Source organism: Poecile atricapillus, chromosome 27 (genome assembly GCF_030490865.1).
Source record: "Poecile atricapillus isolate bPoeAtr1 chromosome 27, bPoeAtr1.hap1, whole genome shotgun sequence".
NCBI classification, from domain to species: Eukaryota; Metazoa; Chordata; class Aves; order Passeriformes; family Paridae; genus Poecile; species Poecile atricapillus.
In genome coordinates, this window is record NC_081275.1 from 2,933,665 (window position 1) to 2,951,790 (window position 18,126).

Sequence of the window (18,126 nt, forward strand, 5' to 3'; positions counted from 1 at the left end):
GTCACTTCCGGGGCGGGGCAGCTCACCGGAAGCAGGTGTTGCTGTGTAGCCGTTGCTTGGCAACGGCGCCGCGGCGCAGCCATGGCGGACGATGAGTCCTTGCCCGTCGTCACCTTCGGGAGTCTCATGACGGAGGGGACAACCCTGAGCCGGCGCGGCCTGCACGACAAGGCTCTGGGCTGCTTCAATGACGTGAGGGCGCCGTGGCCCGAGGGCACCGGCCTGCCCACGGCGGGAGGGGCCTCGGGGGGGCCCCCGCGATGGGGCGCGGTTCGGTTCAGGCGGGGGAAGAGGCACCGGGGGGACCCGCGGCAAGAGGGGGAGGCACGGAGGGACCTGTCCCCAGATAGGGCAGTTCAGGGACAGTGCAGCGCCTGCAGCGCAGAGAACCGGTGAAAAACAAGAGAATACTATTTTCAGTAAAATACTTGCGGTTTTATCCTCATCCATCATCAAGATCCACGTGGGAACTGTGGCATCAAATACCTGCACTTGTGTTTTTGTGGTGTTGAGCCAGCACAGGTGACATCCGTGTGTGGTGACGTGTCCAGCACTGGTGATGTGTCCATGTCTGTGGTTCCAGGCACTGAAGCTGAGAGCAGGAGACAAGCACTGCCTCATCACCCGCTCCAAGTGTTTTCTGAAACTTGGAGACACAGAAAACTCCTTGAAAGATGCTGAAGCCTCGCTTCAAATTGACAAAACATTCCCAGAGGTAACCAGCTGAAATAGGAGGGGGTGACCAAGCTTATCTGGATCTGTGAGACCCTGCAGGGTCCGAGGCAGAGCTGTGAGGAGAGAGTTCACTCCAAACACTCCTGGGATTGCTGCTGCTCTCGGAGCTGTTGAGCACCTCCAGCTTTGGGGTTTAATGCATGCAAGTTATTACAGCCCTGGGCTCTCGTGTATGCCTGACAGGAGTTAAAGTTTTCCCTAATTTTATTAATTTCTTTCCCCAAATGTCATTTTAGGGGCTTTACCAAAAAGCAGAGGCACTGTACACCATGGGTGACTTTGAGTTCGCGCTGGTGTTTTACCACCGAGGCCGAAGGCTCCGCCCAGATATGCACAAGTTCCAACTGGGCATCAACAAGGCCGAGGAGGCGATTGTCAACTGCATTGGAAGTAAGAAGTGTCACTTTCTGGCCCCCATGAGCCTGGACAATGCTGTTCAGGGCACAGCAGATGGCAAATCAGCTCTGCAAGTGACCCAAGAGCCCCACACCAGAGCCTCTCTGCTTCTGGGTCCGTGCTGTTTGTGGCTGATAAATCCAGAAGCACCAGGAAGCACCACAAAGAGCCAACCCTGCTCTTTTTTTCTTTCATTCTTTTTTTTTCTCCCCTGAACTGTTCATACGCAGTGTCTGATCCCTTTAGTTCTGTAGGTAAATCCTGACACTCCAGTTTTCAAAATCATCATGAAGACTTTCCAGAGAATACAGACCAGAGCAGCTCATCTCATCAGTGACCTGCTTGTGGCCTCCCAGTATACGAGAGGAGCTGATGAGAGAGTTTGAGACACAATTTACAAGGGCCTGGAGTGCCAGGACAAGGGGGCATGGCTTCCCACTGACAGAGGGCAGGGTTGGATGGGATACTGGGAAGAAATTCTTCCCTGTGAGGGTGGGGAGGCCCTGGCACAGTTGCCCAGAGAAGCTGTGGCTTCCCCTGGATCCCTGGAAGTGCCCAAGGCCAGGTTGGATGGGGCTTGGAGCACCCTGAGGTAGTGGAAAGTGTCCCTGCCTATGGGAGGTGGAATTCCAGGAGATGGAGCTGGATGAGCTCTAAAGTCCCTTCCAATCTAAACCACTCTGGGATTCCATGATTCTGTGATCTACTTCCAACAGAGATTGTAATGACAGAATCCATTTTGAGACCTTTATCCCTGTATTCAAAGCTTGGAATGAAATGTGCCATGCTACCTCAGACTGGCCTCCTGAAATCCTGACTCTCCTCCAGTTTTCATTGCAAAAGAGCAGTGAAACTGTTGACTCTTTTAACGAGCTCTGCTTTCACCGTTCCTGGCTCAGATCACCGAGCGGGTCCTGTAGAGACAGGAAAGGCCAAGGACCTCGTGGGGTTCAAAACAAACAGAAAACTAGTCCCTTTTCCCTTAGTTTTTCTCTCAGCCCTGCCAGCAGACATGGACAGGATGTGCCCCACTGTGGGGCACAGCCACAGCTCGCCTGGGGCTGCCACCTCTGACACGTGAGTGGAACACCCGTGCCGGGCTCCTCTGGGGCTGCCAAACCTGCAGGGTGGGTTGGAGCCGCCCCGGTGGATCCCAGAGCCTGTCCCAGCCCAGTGCACACCCCACTCACACCCCACACAGATTCCCAGCTAGGCCAGGGCCTCCCTCTCACAGGATTTCAAAACTTCAGCCCTCCCCCAGTGCCACGGATTAACACGTGCCAGTGGCACCAGAGCCTGCAGTGCTTTCATATGGGGTAGTTATTTAAAAAACAGGGAAGGTTTCCAGATCTGGCTTGCTTTCCTCCATTCCTGCTGCTTCCTGAGCTTAGCACAATGCTCAGGTATCATCACAGCTCCAGCTGAAATCTTCCCAGCTGAATATCCCCCACCAAGAGCTCTAACCACCTTTGGACCCCTTGGGCTGCAGGCACAAGAATGGATTAAAATCTAGAAAACTCTTACTTTAAATCAGTCAATAGCTCTGAGATGCAGGGAAGCATGGAAGCACGTTAGCATAGATCTAGATGTTTGAATAGTTGGGAAATGCACACACATTAACAGGGTACATCCCCAAACTGCTTCCCTGGCTCTGCTTCACCTGGATGGATGGCAACACCTGCTGCCATGGCCTGCCTGGCTTGTGCTGCTGGTCTGGGCCCTGTGGCTGTGCCAGAGGGAATTCTGCAGCAGCCTTGGAGGCTCTGTCCTTCCCTCAGAGCAGACAAAGCTGTTCCTCACTCTTCCCTCCCAGGCTGCAGACAGATGGTGGTACTGGGGGTCAAGTGAAAACACAATGAGCCTTTTGCCCTAATCAGTGCACAAACCTTTAAAATACCTTTCCTTCCGTTTTATGCTCCAGCTGTGATTCTCCAGAAGAACCTGCATCCTTCTCCTCCAGTTTCCATGCAGGATGTACCCTCTCTGTAGGAATATTGCAACAGGAGCCCCTGGTGCCCTGTGAATTAAAATCCCAGGAGGAGCTAGAGGATGAGCTGTGTTCCCTGCTCCCAGAACACCCCCATTCCATGGGAAAGAATTAGAAAATCTTTGGTTGAAACCAATTGTTTTTGGCTTGGCATCTTTCTGGGCATTTTGCTGACAACACCCTGCATGGCTGCTGTGCAGCACTAACACAGACTCCTCTGTGTCTGCAGACCCATCCTCGCTGAAGCTGGAGAGCAAGGAGGAGCTGTGCTTTGTGAGCAGGCAGGCAGAGGTACAGCACGGGGCTCTTGCTGAAGAAGTTTCTAGAGTTGTTGTAATGCTGAGAGGGGCACCAGGGGAGTGACAGTCCCTGCAGGGACAGGGAGCAGGGGGCATGCTGAAGGGCCTCTTGAGCATTAAAAGCCTGTCCTCAGAGTGTTTGTCACCTGCTTCCAATGCAGGTCTGGCTCAAGCCACCCAGAATTTAAAGGGGAAGGCAGAAAGGCAGGAGGAGCCACCATGCAGGAGCAAAACTCAGAATTTCTCCTCCAGTCCATATCTGGGGGTGTTGCCAGTCACCCATCTGAGGCTAATGAGTAACAGCCCAGAGGTCGAGGAGAGCACAGCGAGCTCCAATATTGACTTTGGGTTTACCTGATGTTTAAGGGTCACAGTTTTGATAATGGACACTTTCTTTATTGCTTCACTTTTGGGTGCTCCATTGCAGTAGTGTCTTGTTCCTCTGAGAGGTCAGAACTAGTTCTTACCCTTTCTGTAACACCCTCGTGGTCCCCAGGGAGCACAACTGGCTGCAGAATTTCAGTTGGTCATGGCCAAAACAGCTGTTTTTTTGTTTTTATTTTAAAAATAAGCTGTCTTATATGGAGTATAAACAGAATTCTGCTCATTCCAGTGTTCCCCACTGATGCACTCCTTTTTTTTTTCTAGCTGCAGAGCAAAAAAGACAAACAGAAACAGCAAAACAAACCAAAGGATCAAAAGGATCAAAAACAGACAAAGAAGCAGAGTCCAAAAACAGAGCAACAGCTTCTGGGAGAGCTTTATGCTGACAAGGCATACCTGGAGAAGTTGCTCAAGGATGAAGGTATTTCTCTTTCTCAGCAGATTCTATTTTTCTTTCATCCCTTTTTTATTCTTCTTTATTTCTTTTCTTCTTTTATATTCCTGTGACTCTTCATTAGTTGTACCAGAGCTCACATAGCACATGGTGCTTGCAGTGGTGGGGACACAGGCAGGTGTTTGCTCAGGGGCTGTGGGTTTGTTATAAATGCTGTTAAGGTCAAGTTGCAGCAATTGGAAAAGTATCTTATTTTAGAAAAAGGCACAAAGATGATTGTCCTTTAGTCATATTTCTAGGGAACTTTTCACCCAGAAATAGAGAAGTGATTAAGGTTTGGTTTGCTCACAGGTTTTACAGTGTTGCCAGTATTAATTACACATGTGGGCGGCCTGGTTTGCAGGCAGGTAAAAACCCTCTCAGTTTCCATCTGCCAGCCTGATCCACAGCACTGTTCAAAGTGCCCTGTCAATACAGATGTGCCACACAGGTGATTTGTCCCAGAGGACAAGTACTCAGCACAGCTGGCCCCACTTACAGAGCCCCTTCTTGGCTCTGATCAGCAGAGAAGGCAGCAGATATGAGGCTGGAACAGCAGCTCAGCTCACTGAACCACACAGGATGGGTGACAGTTCATTGTTAATTCTCCCATCACCTCAGCTCTGAGGAGCATGTGGCACTTTAACATCCAGGACTGTCTGTGTCAGAACAGAAAAACATTCCAAATCAATTCCCCACTGAGCTGCAGCTCAGGTCTGTTGATTCTCACCTGGGTTCTATCTTACCTTATTTCCAGACTTGATGCAGAGCAGCACAAGGCAGGGGATCAAAGTCATGGACCTGGTTTTGGATGGCATCTCCTACCTGAACCACCGGCGGGATTTCTGGCAGCAGCAGAAGCCGATTTACGCCCGGGTGTACGAGCGCAAGCTCCTGCGGCAGGGGCGGATGCAGGACAAGAAACAGAAACCATCTGACATTAGCAGATCCATCGCAAAGAATATGGAGGATATTGATCTGTGTAGGTTCCTGGCTGGCAGCTGAGTGCCTCCCAGTGCTGTGGGGAGCTCTATTCCCAAGCTTTGTCTGAGGGTTAGCCACTTCACCAGCTCTCTCTTCCTGAGTATCACAGAATCCCAAGATGGTTTGGGTTGGAAGGGACCTTGAAGTTCATCCTGTTCCACCCTCCACCATGGGCAGGGACACCTTCCACTATCCCAGGTTGCTCCAAGCCCCATCCAAGCTGGCCTGGAACACTTCCAGGGATGGGGAACTCCCAACTTCTCAATGTCTGTGTGTCACACTCCGCTGTCAAACTCTGCTCCCTGTCCCCAGTGCTGGCCAGAGGTTCTGCTGAGGAAAGCTGCAGGAAAGCTGAGCGTCTGCTGAAAAAGATCCAAACATGGTCTGAGAATGAAGTTCCCAACAAGAATGAACTGATTGGGAACCTCCACAGCTGCATTGGGAGTGCACAGTTGGCCATGGGACAGATGGAGGCAGCTTTGCGCAGCCATAAGATGGATCTGGATTGTGCCAGGCAGAAGTAAGTTCTGGGAAGTTCAGGTGGGTGGAGAAAGGGGAAAGTGCCTCTGTGGGGGTGTTTTAGCATTAGGTAATGCAATTCTCACCTGGGGAGTTTAACAGGGTTACACATTCAGCTCTGCCCAAGTGTTCTGTGGTGACTTTTTATCTTCACTATTTCAAACTAAGAAGCCTGAAGCAGATTTTTAAGGATCCACAGCACAGAGCACATCAAAATCTCTGCTCTAGTAAAGCAAAAGAACACAAGTCCCAGTCTCAAGCATTTCCTTCTCAGGAAGATCAGGCTTGAAATTGCACCAGTTTTCTGCTACATTTTGTCTTAAACTCCTTTTCATAGAGACCATTAAGCATGGCTTGAAATAAAGGTCTCTTCCAGGTGCACCTGCCTATTCTGCACTGGACACATCCAATGGCTCTTGAACCACAGTGGAGCAAAATGTAGTCTTAGATTTAGCACGAGTTTGCAAAGCATAGCAAAAATCATGGCACGATGGCTTGAAGTGATTTGGGACTTCTGTTTGGCAGCAGTGCACTGAGCTTTTAAAATGTCACTGAGGGGTTGTTTCTCATTTTCAAAAATCCTTTTGGAAACGAATGTTGGTTTAGGAAAAGGCTGCCTCTGTGCTGGTGATGCCGCTCCCCGAGCAGGGCCGGGTAAAGGCAGGAATTACCGGAGAGGGGCGGGAGGAGCCGCCCGGCTTTGGGACCGCTCTGAACGGGAGGGACCGGCGGCGACGGGCGGGCCGCGCCCTCTGGCGGCTGCAGCCGGTAATGACGTTAATGACTCGTTAATGACTCGTTAATGACTCGTTAATGACGTGTTAATGACTTATTAATGACTCGCGTTAATGACCCCGTGACTGGGGGATTTGAACTGGATGATCCTTACGGTCCCTTCCCACCCAAACCCGTCTGCGGTTCCATCCCATCGCATTTATCTGCTCCTCGCATTGACTTTTCCATCTCCAAGGTAAGGGTAGGCAAGGGCACTTCTGAAGATGAGAATGAGGATAATTAAGAAAAAAATAAAAGCCCACAGAGCCTGTTATTACAGAGGGAGTTGCCTGTAGCATGGAGCAAAGCTCAGTCTAAGCATGGGATCAGTGCCGGTGTCAGGAGCCTGCAGACACACTGCAGATGCCTTTTTGGGTCTTTGCTTTGGAAGACAAAAATCATCCATGACTTTCAGGGACACAGAGGGAAACAGGCAAAGAAAAGTGGAAAGACTTTCCCAAGGACTGCTAGATTTGCACACAAATTAACAATAATAATCAAAGGCAAAGCTAAACCATTTCCCCTGTGGAAATGATTCCCTAAACCATTTCTTCATGGGGTCAGCTGTAGATAAAATCAAAAATCAACCTTGATTTCATGACTTTCAGCCTGACATGGGCCCTTTACTTCTCAATACTTCTCTGAGAGCATGGGGAGCACCAGAGGGACCATGAGGCTGAAGAAACACAGAGTGAGTGAGGAACAGGACAATGTCAGTGCCACAATCCCTTTGTCTCCCTGTCTCAGCTCTCTGACAGATGCCGTGTCCCGGGCCCTGGACAACATTGGCCACGTGTACGCCCGAATTGGCAAGTTCCAGCAGGCCATCAACACGTATGTACAGCCCAGCAGCAAAGGCATCAGGGGGATGGAGTGACCCAGGTCATGGTTCTTCAGTGGAGTGTCCTCATTGCAGCCATGCCTGAGGACATTTTCACACCTGAACCCTTTGCTATCACACCAGTGTTGTGTGGTAGCTGTACCCAGTGAGGGTTGGTGAAGGTATGTCTGTCTTACTCTGCTTGAAGCTGGGAGGAGAAGATTCCACTGGCCCAATCCAGCCTGGAGAAGGCCTGGCTGTTCCATGAAATTGGGCGGTGCTACCTCGAGCTGGATAAAGCTGAAGTAGCCCAAGATTATGGCCAGAAGTCCCTGCAGTCAGCAGATGAGGAGGGAGATGTGGAGTGGCAGCTCCACGCCACCGTGCTGGTGGCACAGGCACAAGGTAAAGATGTGGGCACAGGTTTTGCTCTCAGGGTGGAGAAGCGGGTCTGAAAACATCTCTGGGATTTAACAGCCAAAGCAACTGCTCAGATTGGCTTGATTATTTCTTACTCCTGATTCTGGGCTAAACCAGCTGATATCCTTTTCTGTTCCAGTGAAAATGAAAGACTACCGGTCTGCAATCATGAATTTTGAAAGGGGTCTGGAGAAGGCAAAGCTTGTGCCCAGTGAAACTGCTCAAAATGCCATCATAGCGGTAAGGGGGCTGCTGAGGGGAGGAGGAGCTCTGGGCAGCCTCTGTCAGTAGCTGCTATCCCAGCTGGGATACTCCAGCCAGTAGAATGCTGTAGAAATGCAGTTTTACAGTAGGAAAAGATCTGATAATGATAGCAGAGAACAAAAGAAAACAGGAAAATGTTGGGTATGTAGTTGCATTTCTGGGGCTTTTATTAAGAACTTCATCCCTTTCAGGCCTTGGATAATGTGAGCAAAAGCTTCATTGCAGAGCTGAACAAAAGCCACAAAGACGGGATTCTCTCACTTAAAGGTACTTGTACCTCTACGGCCAAAAATGGGGAAAAAACCCACTCTCCTGTTCTGCATATCCAGCAGCACCTTAGAATTCCCACAGCACACATTTCCTTGCAAGTATTGAATTAAAATCCTGGTGGAAGTCCAGCATTGCTTCAGCTGCGCTCCCAGGTCCGGCCGTGCCCAGCTGAGAGCAGGAGATGGCAGCGCTCCCTGAGTGTCCCCTGCAGGCTCTCACCGACACCCCGGCCCTGGCCCGTCCTCCTGGGGTTCGCTGGGGGGTCCTGGCAGGGCGCTGTGCTCACAGTGCCCGTGCAGCCCAGCGCCTGCCCTGCCAGGACCCAAATGGGAGTGAGAGATTCCTGCTGAGGCTGAGGGAGCCTTTCTTGTGCCCAACTGCTGAGTTCTAGGACTTGGCTTGTTTTCTTTTCCTTCCCCAGATCGCCTCTTCAGCAGTGAAGACATAAAAAACACCACTGAGAATGTGAAAGAGGAAGGGAATGAAGATGAAAAGCCGTCAGAGGAAGCCAGAAACGGTACCTAAGCAGACGGAAACACAAGGGGAAAACACAAGGAAATAAAGGGGAGCAGTGGGGAAAAGTAGAGCCTAGGCGGGAAGATGAAATAAATATTGAGCAAGCGTCATACCCAGCACTGAAATGGTGTCAGGAGTAGGGAAGGAGCTGGTCTGAGCCCCCGCCGTACTCGGAGCGCTGCCTCCCCGCTCCCCGTACCCCGGGCAGCATCCCCGGCACCGGCTCCTCCGCGGCCGGGCGGGGCGGGGGCCGAGCCCCGGAACCGCCGCCCCGGGGAGGGTTCGGCCCGGCCCTCGGGGGCGGGCGGGCCCCGGGGCTATGAAAGGAACCGCGGCCGTGCCCGCCCCAGAGCCGCTTCCCCGCCGCGCCGCTCCGCACCGGCGGCCGCCCCGGAGCCGCTGCCCTCACCATGGTAAGCGGGGCCGGCGGGATGGGGACAAACACCGGGATTAGCATCGGGGTCGGGGCCGCCGCTCCGCCCGGCAGAGGTGCCGGTTCCCAGAGGGCGGAAGCGCCGGCGGCGTGGCCGACACGTGGGGGCCGGGTCCTGGGGGGTGCGGAGGCAGCCGAGCCCCGAGAACGGCCCCGGGGAGCCGCGGCTCCGGCTCGGGGGTCCCGGGACACCCTGGGGACTGCTGGGGCACGGACAGCCCGGGGCCGGGGGCGATCGCTCCCTCCACGAGCCCCGGTTCCATGGGGAGCAGGGGACAAGCGGGAGCTGTGTGGGGGCGGCGGGGGGGCCGGTCCCGGCTCAATGGGAGATTGTCCGGCGAGACCCCGCTCCCCCGGGCTCTGCGGAGCCTTTGTCCGCCCGGCCCGGCCCGTGAAGGCGCCCGTTGTCCCCGAGCCGGCGGCGAACAATGGCCCGGGGGGGCCGCGATTGTTCCTTTGTTCACGGGGCTGAAAAGCGCCTCAGTCCCCTCAGCAGCTGCCGCGGCAGAACAGCGGCCCCGGTCCCCGCCCGCGGGACGGCCCGGCCCGGTGCGGGGACAGCCCGGCCCAGTGCGGGGACAGCCCGGCCCGGTGCGGGGACAGCCCGGCCCGGTGCGGGGACAGCCTGGCTCGGTGCGGGGACAGCCCGGTGCGAGGACAGCCCGGCCCGGTGCGGGGACAGCCCGGTGCGAGGACAGCCTGGCTCGGGGTCGCCGCAGCACCGGCTCCGGCCGTGTGACCGCCCCGGCAAGCGGGGCACTGCGCTGCGGGAAGGAGCAGCGCTCCAGGTCACTCACCCGCTTCCTCCGGTGTGAGCACTTTGAGCCCCGAGGCCGCGGTCGCTGGGGAGCTCCTGCTGCTCTCAGGTTTGTCCCCGTCTGGGAGTGAGGCTGCAGCTGAGCCCCGTGGGAAATGTGGGGTCCTGCTCCTGCTCCCAGGACATTTGGAACCAAAACCTTCTGGAATAAAGAGATGGGGAAATCAACATCTGAAGTGTTTTTTAAAAACTGTGAACTGGAAAAACATTTTTCTGGCCCAGGCAGAGCAGTTATGTTTTACATAAAACTTCTCATTTTTTGCATCAAAGGCAAAACTCACTTCTTGGGTATTGCTCTCGTGGTCTTTGGCTTCAGCAGGTGCAGTGGATCCCAGGCTGAGCTGGCCCACAGACAGCTCTGGGGGTGGAAAGTTCATGTATTGACCCAACAAACAGCGTCTGCCTCGTTGATGCTATTGAGAACTTGCACAGCTGAAGAAATCCCTCGTTTCCTTTCAGTCCCGTGTTTTCCCAGGCCCTACTGGGAATTAATCTGGGATTCCGCTTACCAGAGCTGCTGGCAGGAGGGGAGGGAGAGCCTGTGCCAGCTCCCAGCGGCATTTCCCGCTCACTGCTGCCAACCACGAGTGTTTCATTTCCTCCAGCACTCGAGGTTTCACTTTCGAGTTCTGCCTGGCAGCTGCTGGGAGGGGTTTGGCTTTCCTGGAAGCCATCTCAGTTGTTCTTCCCAGGAGAAGCCCAAATTCCTGCGAGGCACTCAGCTGCTGATCCTCAGTGCAGCTCAGAGAGAGACAGCGTTATCCTTGCTGGATGCCCTAGGGAACAGCCCCTTCCCTGGGAGTGGAGTTTGTGGTTCAGGTGAGGGGACAGGCGTGTGGCAGCTCTCAACCTGCTGGACTTTCAGTTCCTGTTGGGCTCCTCCACGGCTCACTGCTCTCACATCCGGCAGCCACAGGGGTTTGTTCGAGTGTTCAGACTGAATGTGCCACACGAGGAGCTCTGCCCAGGCTGGGGCTTTGTGGCAGCTCATGGTGCCTGAGAAACCTCTTCTGGGTGGGGCAGGACTGCAGCTGCCAAGGCCAGAGCGGGGAGCAGGGCTGAACCTTCAGCCCTTGGGTGGGATGCGGTGGATCCCTGCTGTGGGAGAAGGTGTCAGCTGAGCAGGACACCCAAGTGAGGGAGTGTGGGGGAGATGCTCCCTGTGCCCCATCCTTTCCACTAAACTCTCAGCAGAGCCACATTTTCTCTGGGGTTCCTGCCCTGCAAAGTGTTTTCTCCTTCCATTTCAGAACAAAGGCTTCTCCAAGAAGAGTCACACTTTCCTGCCTAAAATATTTAGAAAAATGTCTACTCAATCAGCGAAAGAGAGACCTGAGAGCTTGCATTTCCCGTTCCTGGATGATGAAGAAACCATCTCCACACTCAAAGAATCCAAAACCTTTTTCATCCTCCGGGGCCTGCCTGGCAGCGGGAAGTCCACCCTCGCCCAGGCCATCCACGATCGGTACAAAGACGCCTGCAGGGTCATCTCTGTTGATCACTATAAAATCACACCTCTAATAAGAAGCTCCATTCCTGAAGAGTACTCCAAGGTGGATGAGGATCTAGTTGACTATTGCAAACGGGAGATCAGCGTCATCGTTTTGGATGACACTCACCATGAGCGGGAACGGCTGGACCAGCTCTTTGACATTGCCGACAAGTACCGGTACAAAGTCATCTTTGCCGAACCCAAAACCCCGTGGCGCTTGGATTGTCCCCAGCTAAAGGACAAGAATCAATGGAAACTAACTGTGGAAGAGCTGAAGAAGATGAAGCCAAGCTTGGAGAAGGAATTCCTCCCCATGTATTTTGGGTGGTTTTTGAGCAAAAGAAGTTCGGAGATCCTGAGGAAGGCTGGCCAGGCATTCTTGGATGAGCTTGGGAGTCTCAAAGCCTTCAAAAAGGAGAGTAAATACTGTATGTATAGATGTTGTCTTACCACGTTCTTACCTGTTGATGTTAACAAGTCTGATCAGCTTCTAAAGCCAGTTTCTAAAGCTGTCAACAACAAAAGCTTTTTAAAGCTACTAACCTGGTTCTCATAATTGACAAAGTTGCTTTTGTAAGTAAAAATAAAGAGTTTTTCCCATGTCTTTTTAGCTCTGGCACCACAGGGCACTGAGCTTGGGCAGCAGCAGCAGGACATGGGATCCTGGGTGTTCCCTGGTTCCAACGGCTTGGGTGGGAAAAAGGCAAAGAGAGAGAAATGGGCAAGGCTGAACAATCCCATCCCTTAGGGGACCCTCACATCATCAGGTTCAAGATGAGCCACGATGGTGCACAGGAGTTTCTGTTCTCTGGCTCCATCTGCCGTGAGCCTGGGAGGAGGGAGGGGTTTGGTTTCCCACCCAGCACTCCCCAGCAGTCAGAGAGATGAGATGTGAAGGCTGGGGTAGGGAAGGGAGCTGAGACTGGATCAGGGGAATCACTTTGTGACAGTGACATTGTTTACCTGTATCTGCAGTTCCTTCTGCTATCGAAGATCCCAAAATAAAAATAGATCTCACCAGCTACTTTGTGAAGAGGCCACCTGGGGTCCTGCACTGCACCACAAAATACACTGAGTTTGGAAAAGCAGCCGGAGCCGAGGAATATGCGCAGCAGGAAGTGAGTGTTGGGGTCCCACCTCCTCCTTCCATGTCCTCTCCCTCCCCAGCAGGGTGTCCATGAGCCTGGGAGAGGGTTGGGAATGGGCTTTGCTCTGACCCAAGAGGCCAAATACAGGGACAGCAACTACGTCCATGTGGCCCGTGCAGAGAAAACTCCAAATTGTTGGGATGGTGATCGTTTCCTGTTTCCAAACAAAATACTCCCACTTTCCCTGATTATCATGGCTTCCAGCATCATCTCTGACAGCTTGAGCTGAATGATAATGAATTGAGGGACTTAGATTCCCAGATCGATTATTTCAGAGCACATAAGCCCAGTTTAAATATTGGAATTTGTGAAGAACAAAGATGTTACCAGCTCCAACTCCATGGAGCTGGGGTGTCAGGCACTGACCTTCTCCCTGCTCTGGGTGTTTTGACCATGTCACAGCAAGAGCTGCCATGAGCAGCCACATCCCCGAGCCTGGGGACGGTGACCCCAGGGCAGCGCTGTCAATCCCCGCCCACAGGCGCTAACGCTGTCCCTTGTGCGTGTCCCTCTCCTCCAGGCCGTGAAGGCTTCCTACGGCAAAGGCTTCACCCTCTCCATCTCGGCGCTGTTCATCACCACAAAGACTGTCGGGGCTCGCATCGAGCTGAGCGAGCAGCAGCTGCTGCTCTGGCCCGGGGACGCCGACAAGATCCTGCCCACGGACAACTTCCCGCGGGGCAGCCGCGCTCACATCACCCTCGGCTGCGCCAACGGCGTCGAAGCCGTCCAGACCGGGCTCGACCTGCTGGAGTTTGTGAAGCTGGAAAAGGCAGGGAACAAAGGGGAGCAAGTGGGGGAAATTGGAGGAGGGAAACTGCTGTATTTTGATAACGGTATGTGGATGCTTGTCCTGTCTAAAAAGATTGATGTGAGGGCGATATTTTCGGGATACTATGGGAAGGGAAAACTTGTGCCAACGCAGAGCACCAACAAACGGGGCTCTGCCTTTAGTTCCTGCACCATCATCTAGGAGCACAGGCAGGGCAGCTCCTCGGTTTGTTTTTAAAAGGCAAGTAACTCCTGTAACCTTAAAAGTGTAAAGAGAAATAATTCTACCTTTACTAAAGTAAACCCTCCTGCCCACCCCAGCGTGAAGCCTCTGGGGAGTTATTGGCCTCAGAAAAGGAAGAAAACAAGCAACTCCTGACTGAAATTGTCACAGATTTTAATATGAGTTTTGGAGGGAACCAGCTGGGGTGTCCTGCTTGTTTTCTTCCTTGGAGAAAGATCAACTCTGGGGCTTTTATCGCTTCCCTCTGAACCACAATCGTTCGATCTTTACCTGTTGGCACTGACCAAAGCCTGTCAGTCGCTGGTCTGAAGCCAAGGGAACTGCAGGATGTCCCTCCCTTCCCACACCCAGGGACTGACATCGGCCATTCTGGGTCAGAACCAGCGAGACCCAGGCGTGGGTCACTCCTGTCAGGAGTCCTGTCCTTACCAAGGGTTTGGCCCCTAAGGACAGACCTCACTGAGGGCAGCAGGTCCTGGCAGCCCAAATCGCAGGCCAGTCCCGAAGCTGCCCAGTGGGCTCCATCCCAGCTCCTGTCCCTCACAGCAAAGATGCTCTGGGGACAGCCAGGAGGAGGGCACTGTGCCAGGTTATGTCTTAAAGACACCAACCATGAACTTTTGGGAAATCAAGTGAAACAACAGGACAGGGAGCCAATTCCTGCAAAGCAGCTCCAGCCCCTTCCTTCCACCTGGGCTGGACCAAGAACCATCCCATGTCCTGTAGGGAACAATCCTGCCTTGGCAGGGAGTGGAAGAGATGAACTAACATCTTTTCCATCTTATTTGATATAAACTAAAATCATGTCTGAAGTGCACAACTGGACTTCATGCAAGATTTTACTCCCTCTAATGCACTTGAATGTTAAGAGTTAGGCTGGAGTAACCCCTTAGTGTAGAAAGCAGAGGCACTGTAACTGTGTAACTCATGTCTGCTTGAACCTAAACTCTGGCTGGAAGTTACTGACCCAGCACTTTTGTCATTAAATCTGTTTTATTGAAACTTGGGTTTGTGCTGTGCCAGGCCCTGGCCCAGCAGGGCGGTGGCTCCTGGGCATGGTTTAACACAAAGCTCCACTAACAGCCCCAGGTAAGGTCCCAGCTCGACCTCCTGCTCTGGCTGAGGGTCTGGGGAGCAGCAGAGTGACATTAACCCACACTAACACTGTAAATACTGACTGTGTTTGAGGCGTGGGCTGGGCTGGGGCAGAGCTCACCCCGAGTCCAATGTTGCTGGGGCAAGGAGCATTTCTTCTCTGACTGTTGAGGCCAAAAGCAGGGAGAGCTTTGGTGCTTTTCTGGTACCAAACACTCTACCATGTAAGCAAAATACTTCCTGCTGTTCAGAAGCAAAGGATAAGAATAAATTCTCATTATAACATAAAATAGCGAGCTATAAACCCACCCAGAGCACCTGTGACCCTTCATGGAGAAACCCCTCTGAGCTTCTGCACTGGCAGCAGCCGAGTGCCCAACACTCAGCCTCCCCTGACAGAACCTCCAGGGTTTGTTCCACCAAAGCTCTACAAGGTATTTGCCAGCACCTGCTCAGGGGCCGGCTGAGCCCATTCCCCCAGTGCCCAGATCACTCCAGCACTGGAATCAACAGCTGGAATATCTCCTTCATCTGCCTGTTCAAGAACAACAGTGACACTGTCGTTGTTTGAGTTTTTATTAGTTTGTACATCATATACAGTTTATAATAAAGTAAAACCGATTGCATATGAGTCTGCTCAGGCTGATTTCCCATACAAACACGGCATCAGGAGTTCTGCTAAGGAAGTAAACAACAAATATTCACATTTTTACCATTCACATCCTAGAAAGGTCAAAGAGGGACAGTTGGTACCGATGCGGAGCCCGGCTGGAAGAGGATGAGGAGTTTGGCAAAGCAATGAGACAGCGATTGCTCCATGCAATTCCCCTTTCCTCCCAGGGAAAGGTTGAGCTATGTACACTGAGGTAAACATTCCGAATTCCAATTCAGATAAATACGGCAGCGCAGGGACAAGCTCCTCTCCAAGTGGCTTCGCATCGGTGCCTGGATTTGTCCTGACTGTTCTGCAATGTTGTGACACTCGTGCACTGTGGGGCTCCCCCGTGGCCCCTCGGATGCCACCTCACACCACACTGTTCACAGGAGCCATCAGGGGACAGGGGGACAGGGCTGGGCAGTTGGACAGGCTGGGATGGCAGCTGGGCTGCTCGTCCCGCTGGCTTGGGGCTCCCCATGGATCCTGCCCTCCTGGGCCACCTCCGGAGCTCCAGCTCGGGCACAGTGTCCCAGCTGCCAGCAACACACCAGAGCTGTCCCTCCAAGCTCAGATCTGGGTCAGGGAAAGTGCCCAGCACTGCTCCAAGAAGGGATAACCCCATCCACAATGGTGGGAATGAGGAGAGTGGGGCCTGGCCAGGAAGGCCAAAGCATTTCATATCGGCTCCCACAGTCACACAGGGACCCAGAATGGCCTCACAGAGCCAGGGACAGCCACCAGCTATTGCCACCTACCCCTGCCACAGCCCTGCCACAGCCACCCAGGGACTAGCACTGCTCCAGGGACACGGGTGGGTGCAGCACACAGTTGTCCTGTTCCCTAGGGAAGAGGAGGGGAGAGGACAAGGCACGAATTTAAACAGGATGAAAACCATCCATTGGAAATAAGAGAATATCTGGAGTTATTACTGAAACTGAGGAAGTCATTTGGAAACAGCAAAGCAGCACATGGCCCAACCCTGTGACTGTTTGATGGCTGCAGATCCAGGCCAGTGTGGCTGGACAGGGACTGGCACCAGGCTCCACATCAGACACACCACGGTACCACAGCAGCATGCACTCTGCATCTCAGCAGATACAGAGTGGAGGGACCCGCTAATCCATGGATAATACTCTTGTACCTGAACAATTTGTTTTTCTCCCATTTTCCAGTTTGCATTTCTGCATTTACAACAGCCAGCAGCACAGGGGATCCTGCTCACTGAGCGCTCCCACAATCAGAAACAAACCAGGTACATTTCTGTGCAGCCAAAGCAATGAGGAGCCTTAAGAGGGTGGCCAGAACCTCCTGAATGGACTTCACAGCTTTCCAACCCAAACTATTCTGATTCTGAGCATGGCCAGACAAAACCACATCCAAGGCAAAGCCTAATAGCCACACAACTCCTGATCTCCCTGCCTAAACTGCAGTCCTACAGCAGAGCCCTCACATGCCAGCTCTGCCCACAGCCACACTCCTCACACACTTCTCTTCACAACTTTCCCAGAGAAGCTGACAGCCACTCGCCAGTTCTCGAGCTGTTCAGAGCATCTACTCCCAACCTGGCTGGTGGAAGATGTCCCTGCCACACCAGCCTGGTCTGGCTCTCAGCCATGGCAGCTCTGCTCTCTCCAGGTCCTTGTTGGCAGCAGCTCTCGCAGCACCAGCCATTCCCCCTTGGAGACCCTGGGCAGGAGCTGCCAGGCTGGGAGTCAAACCAAATCGTGTCCATCCCACCATGCCTGTGCCTTGGGCAGCTGCTGCAACACCACCTCCTGCACCTCTGTGTGCTCTGTCCCTCTAGAAACAGCACAGGCACAGCAGCACTTGAAGACACTCTTGTGGTCTCTGCAGCAAATCCCTGTGGCCGGTGGTCCCCATGGGGCTGGTGGTCCCATGGGGCTGGTGGCTCTGTGGGCCTGGTGGTCCCCCTGGGGCTGCAGGATGTGTGGGAGGGCTGTGAGCAGCTGGAGCACTGGCACTCTCAGCTTCCTGTAGCTACACCCAACCACAACCCATGGATAATGTCCTGGAACCACCATGTGTGGAGGCAACATTCCAAGCAATGCACAGCTGAGTCCATTTTTTGGAAAGAAGCTGAGTTTTGTCTCCCCAAGCCATGCTGGGACATGGTGGAGGTCACAGTGCCACTGGGCACTGCTGCTGCCCTGAGGTGCCAGGTGCCACCGAGCCCTGCTCAGCCCTGCTCTGTGCTGTGGGGAACAGGGGCTGCACAGGGCCTGGGGCACTCTGGGCTAGTGGAAGGTGTCCCTGCCCATGGCAGAGGGTTGGACTTGACAGCCTTTAAAGGCCTTCCAGCCCAACCCATTCCATGGTTCTAAGCATTTGCCTTCACCTTGATTCACGTAACAACGCTCTGTAGAAAGTCTTGGCACTCACCATATGAATATTTAACTACATTAAATCATGCATTCATGTACAGGTTATAAATAGCTGCTGTATACATTTTCTCTCCCAGAAGCAGAGCCATTCCACTCCTGTGCTCCAGGGAACGGGCTCACTCAGCTTGGAGAGAAGGAAGGGAGGGAGGAAGCTGGTCACACTTCCCTGGGGCAGGGGAAAATGAGAATAAACCCACTGACAGACACAGAACATGGCTCTGCTCAGCAACAGGAGACTGAGAACAACCCAGACTGTACAGTGACA

General features: G+C 53.3%; 2 protein-coding genes across 5 annotated transcripts; both read left to right on the forward strand.

Moving 5' to 3' along the window:
- Positions 1-34: 34 nt before the first annotated feature.
- Positions 35-8,907, forward strand: ODAD4 (outer dynein arm docking complex subunit 4). Of its 3 annotated transcripts, XM_058858248.1 has the most exons (12): positions 35-192; positions 584-715; positions 972-1,125; positions 3,348-3,409; positions 4,066-4,222; positions 4,992-5,216; positions 5,531-5,738; positions 7,259-7,345; positions 7,540-7,736; positions 7,891-7,991; positions 8,207-8,282; positions 8,707-8,907. In XM_058858248.1, exons 1-12 carry the CDS (start codon positions 82-84, stop codon positions 8,808-8,810), a joined length of 1,614 nt encoding a protein of 537 aa, XP_058714231.1. In that variant the 5' UTR covers positions 35-81; the 3' UTR covers positions 8,811-8,907. The 3 variants fall into 3 exon arrangements, with proteins under 3 accessions (XP_058714231.1, XP_058714232.1, XP_058714233.1); XM_058858249.1 differs by lacking the exon at positions 3,348-3,409 and having other exon boundaries at positions 54-192; XM_058858250.1 differs by lacking the exons at positions 35-192; positions 3,348-3,409 and having other exon boundaries at positions 555-715.
- Positions 8,908-9,057: 150 nt separating this feature from the next.
- On the forward strand, positions 9,058-15,427 carry CNP (2',3'-cyclic nucleotide 3' phosphodiesterase). Of its 2 annotated transcripts, none has more exons than XM_058858254.1 (4): positions 9,058-9,214; positions 11,302-11,971; positions 12,519-12,661; positions 13,212-15,427. In XM_058858254.1, exons 1-4 carry the CDS (start codon positions 9,212-9,214, stop codon positions 13,662-13,664), a joined length of 1,269 nt encoding a protein of 422 aa, XP_058714237.1. In that variant the 5' UTR covers positions 9,058-9,211; the 3' UTR covers positions 13,665-15,427. The 2 variants fall into 2 exon arrangements, with proteins under 2 accessions (XP_058714237.1, XP_058714239.1); XM_058858256.1 differs by lacking the exon at positions 9,058-9,214 and adding an exon at positions 10,725-10,870.
- The last annotated feature ends 2,699 nt before the right edge of the window (positions 15,428-18,126 follow it).

What these genes read in the sequence shown, in the direction of transcription:
- ODAD4 (XM_058858248.1), top strand. Translation starts at nt 82, where the DNA reads ATGGCGGACGATGAGTCCTTGCCCGTCGTCACCTTCGGGAGTCTCATG. An exon ending in CTCTGGGCTGCTTCAATGAC is followed by an intron (nt 193 to 583) that starts GTGAGGGCGCCG and finishes CTGTGGTTCCAG; the next exon opens with GCACTGAAGCTGAGAGCAGG. An exon ending in GAAGTTGCTCAAGGATGAAG is followed by an intron (nt 4,223 to 4,991) that starts GTATTTCTCTTT and finishes CCTTATTTCCAG; the next exon opens with ACTTGATGCAGAGCAGCACA.
- CNP (XM_058858254.1), top strand. An exon ending in CAAAAAGGAGAGTAAATACT is followed by an intron (nt 11,972 to 12,518) that starts GTATGTATAGAT and finishes CTGTATCTGCAG; the next exon opens with TTCCTTCTGCTATCGAAGAT. An exon ending in AGGAATATGCGCAGCAGGAA is followed by an intron (nt 12,662 to 13,211) that starts GTGAGTGTTGGG and finishes CCTCTCCTCCAG; the next exon opens with GCCGTGAAGGCTTCCTACGG.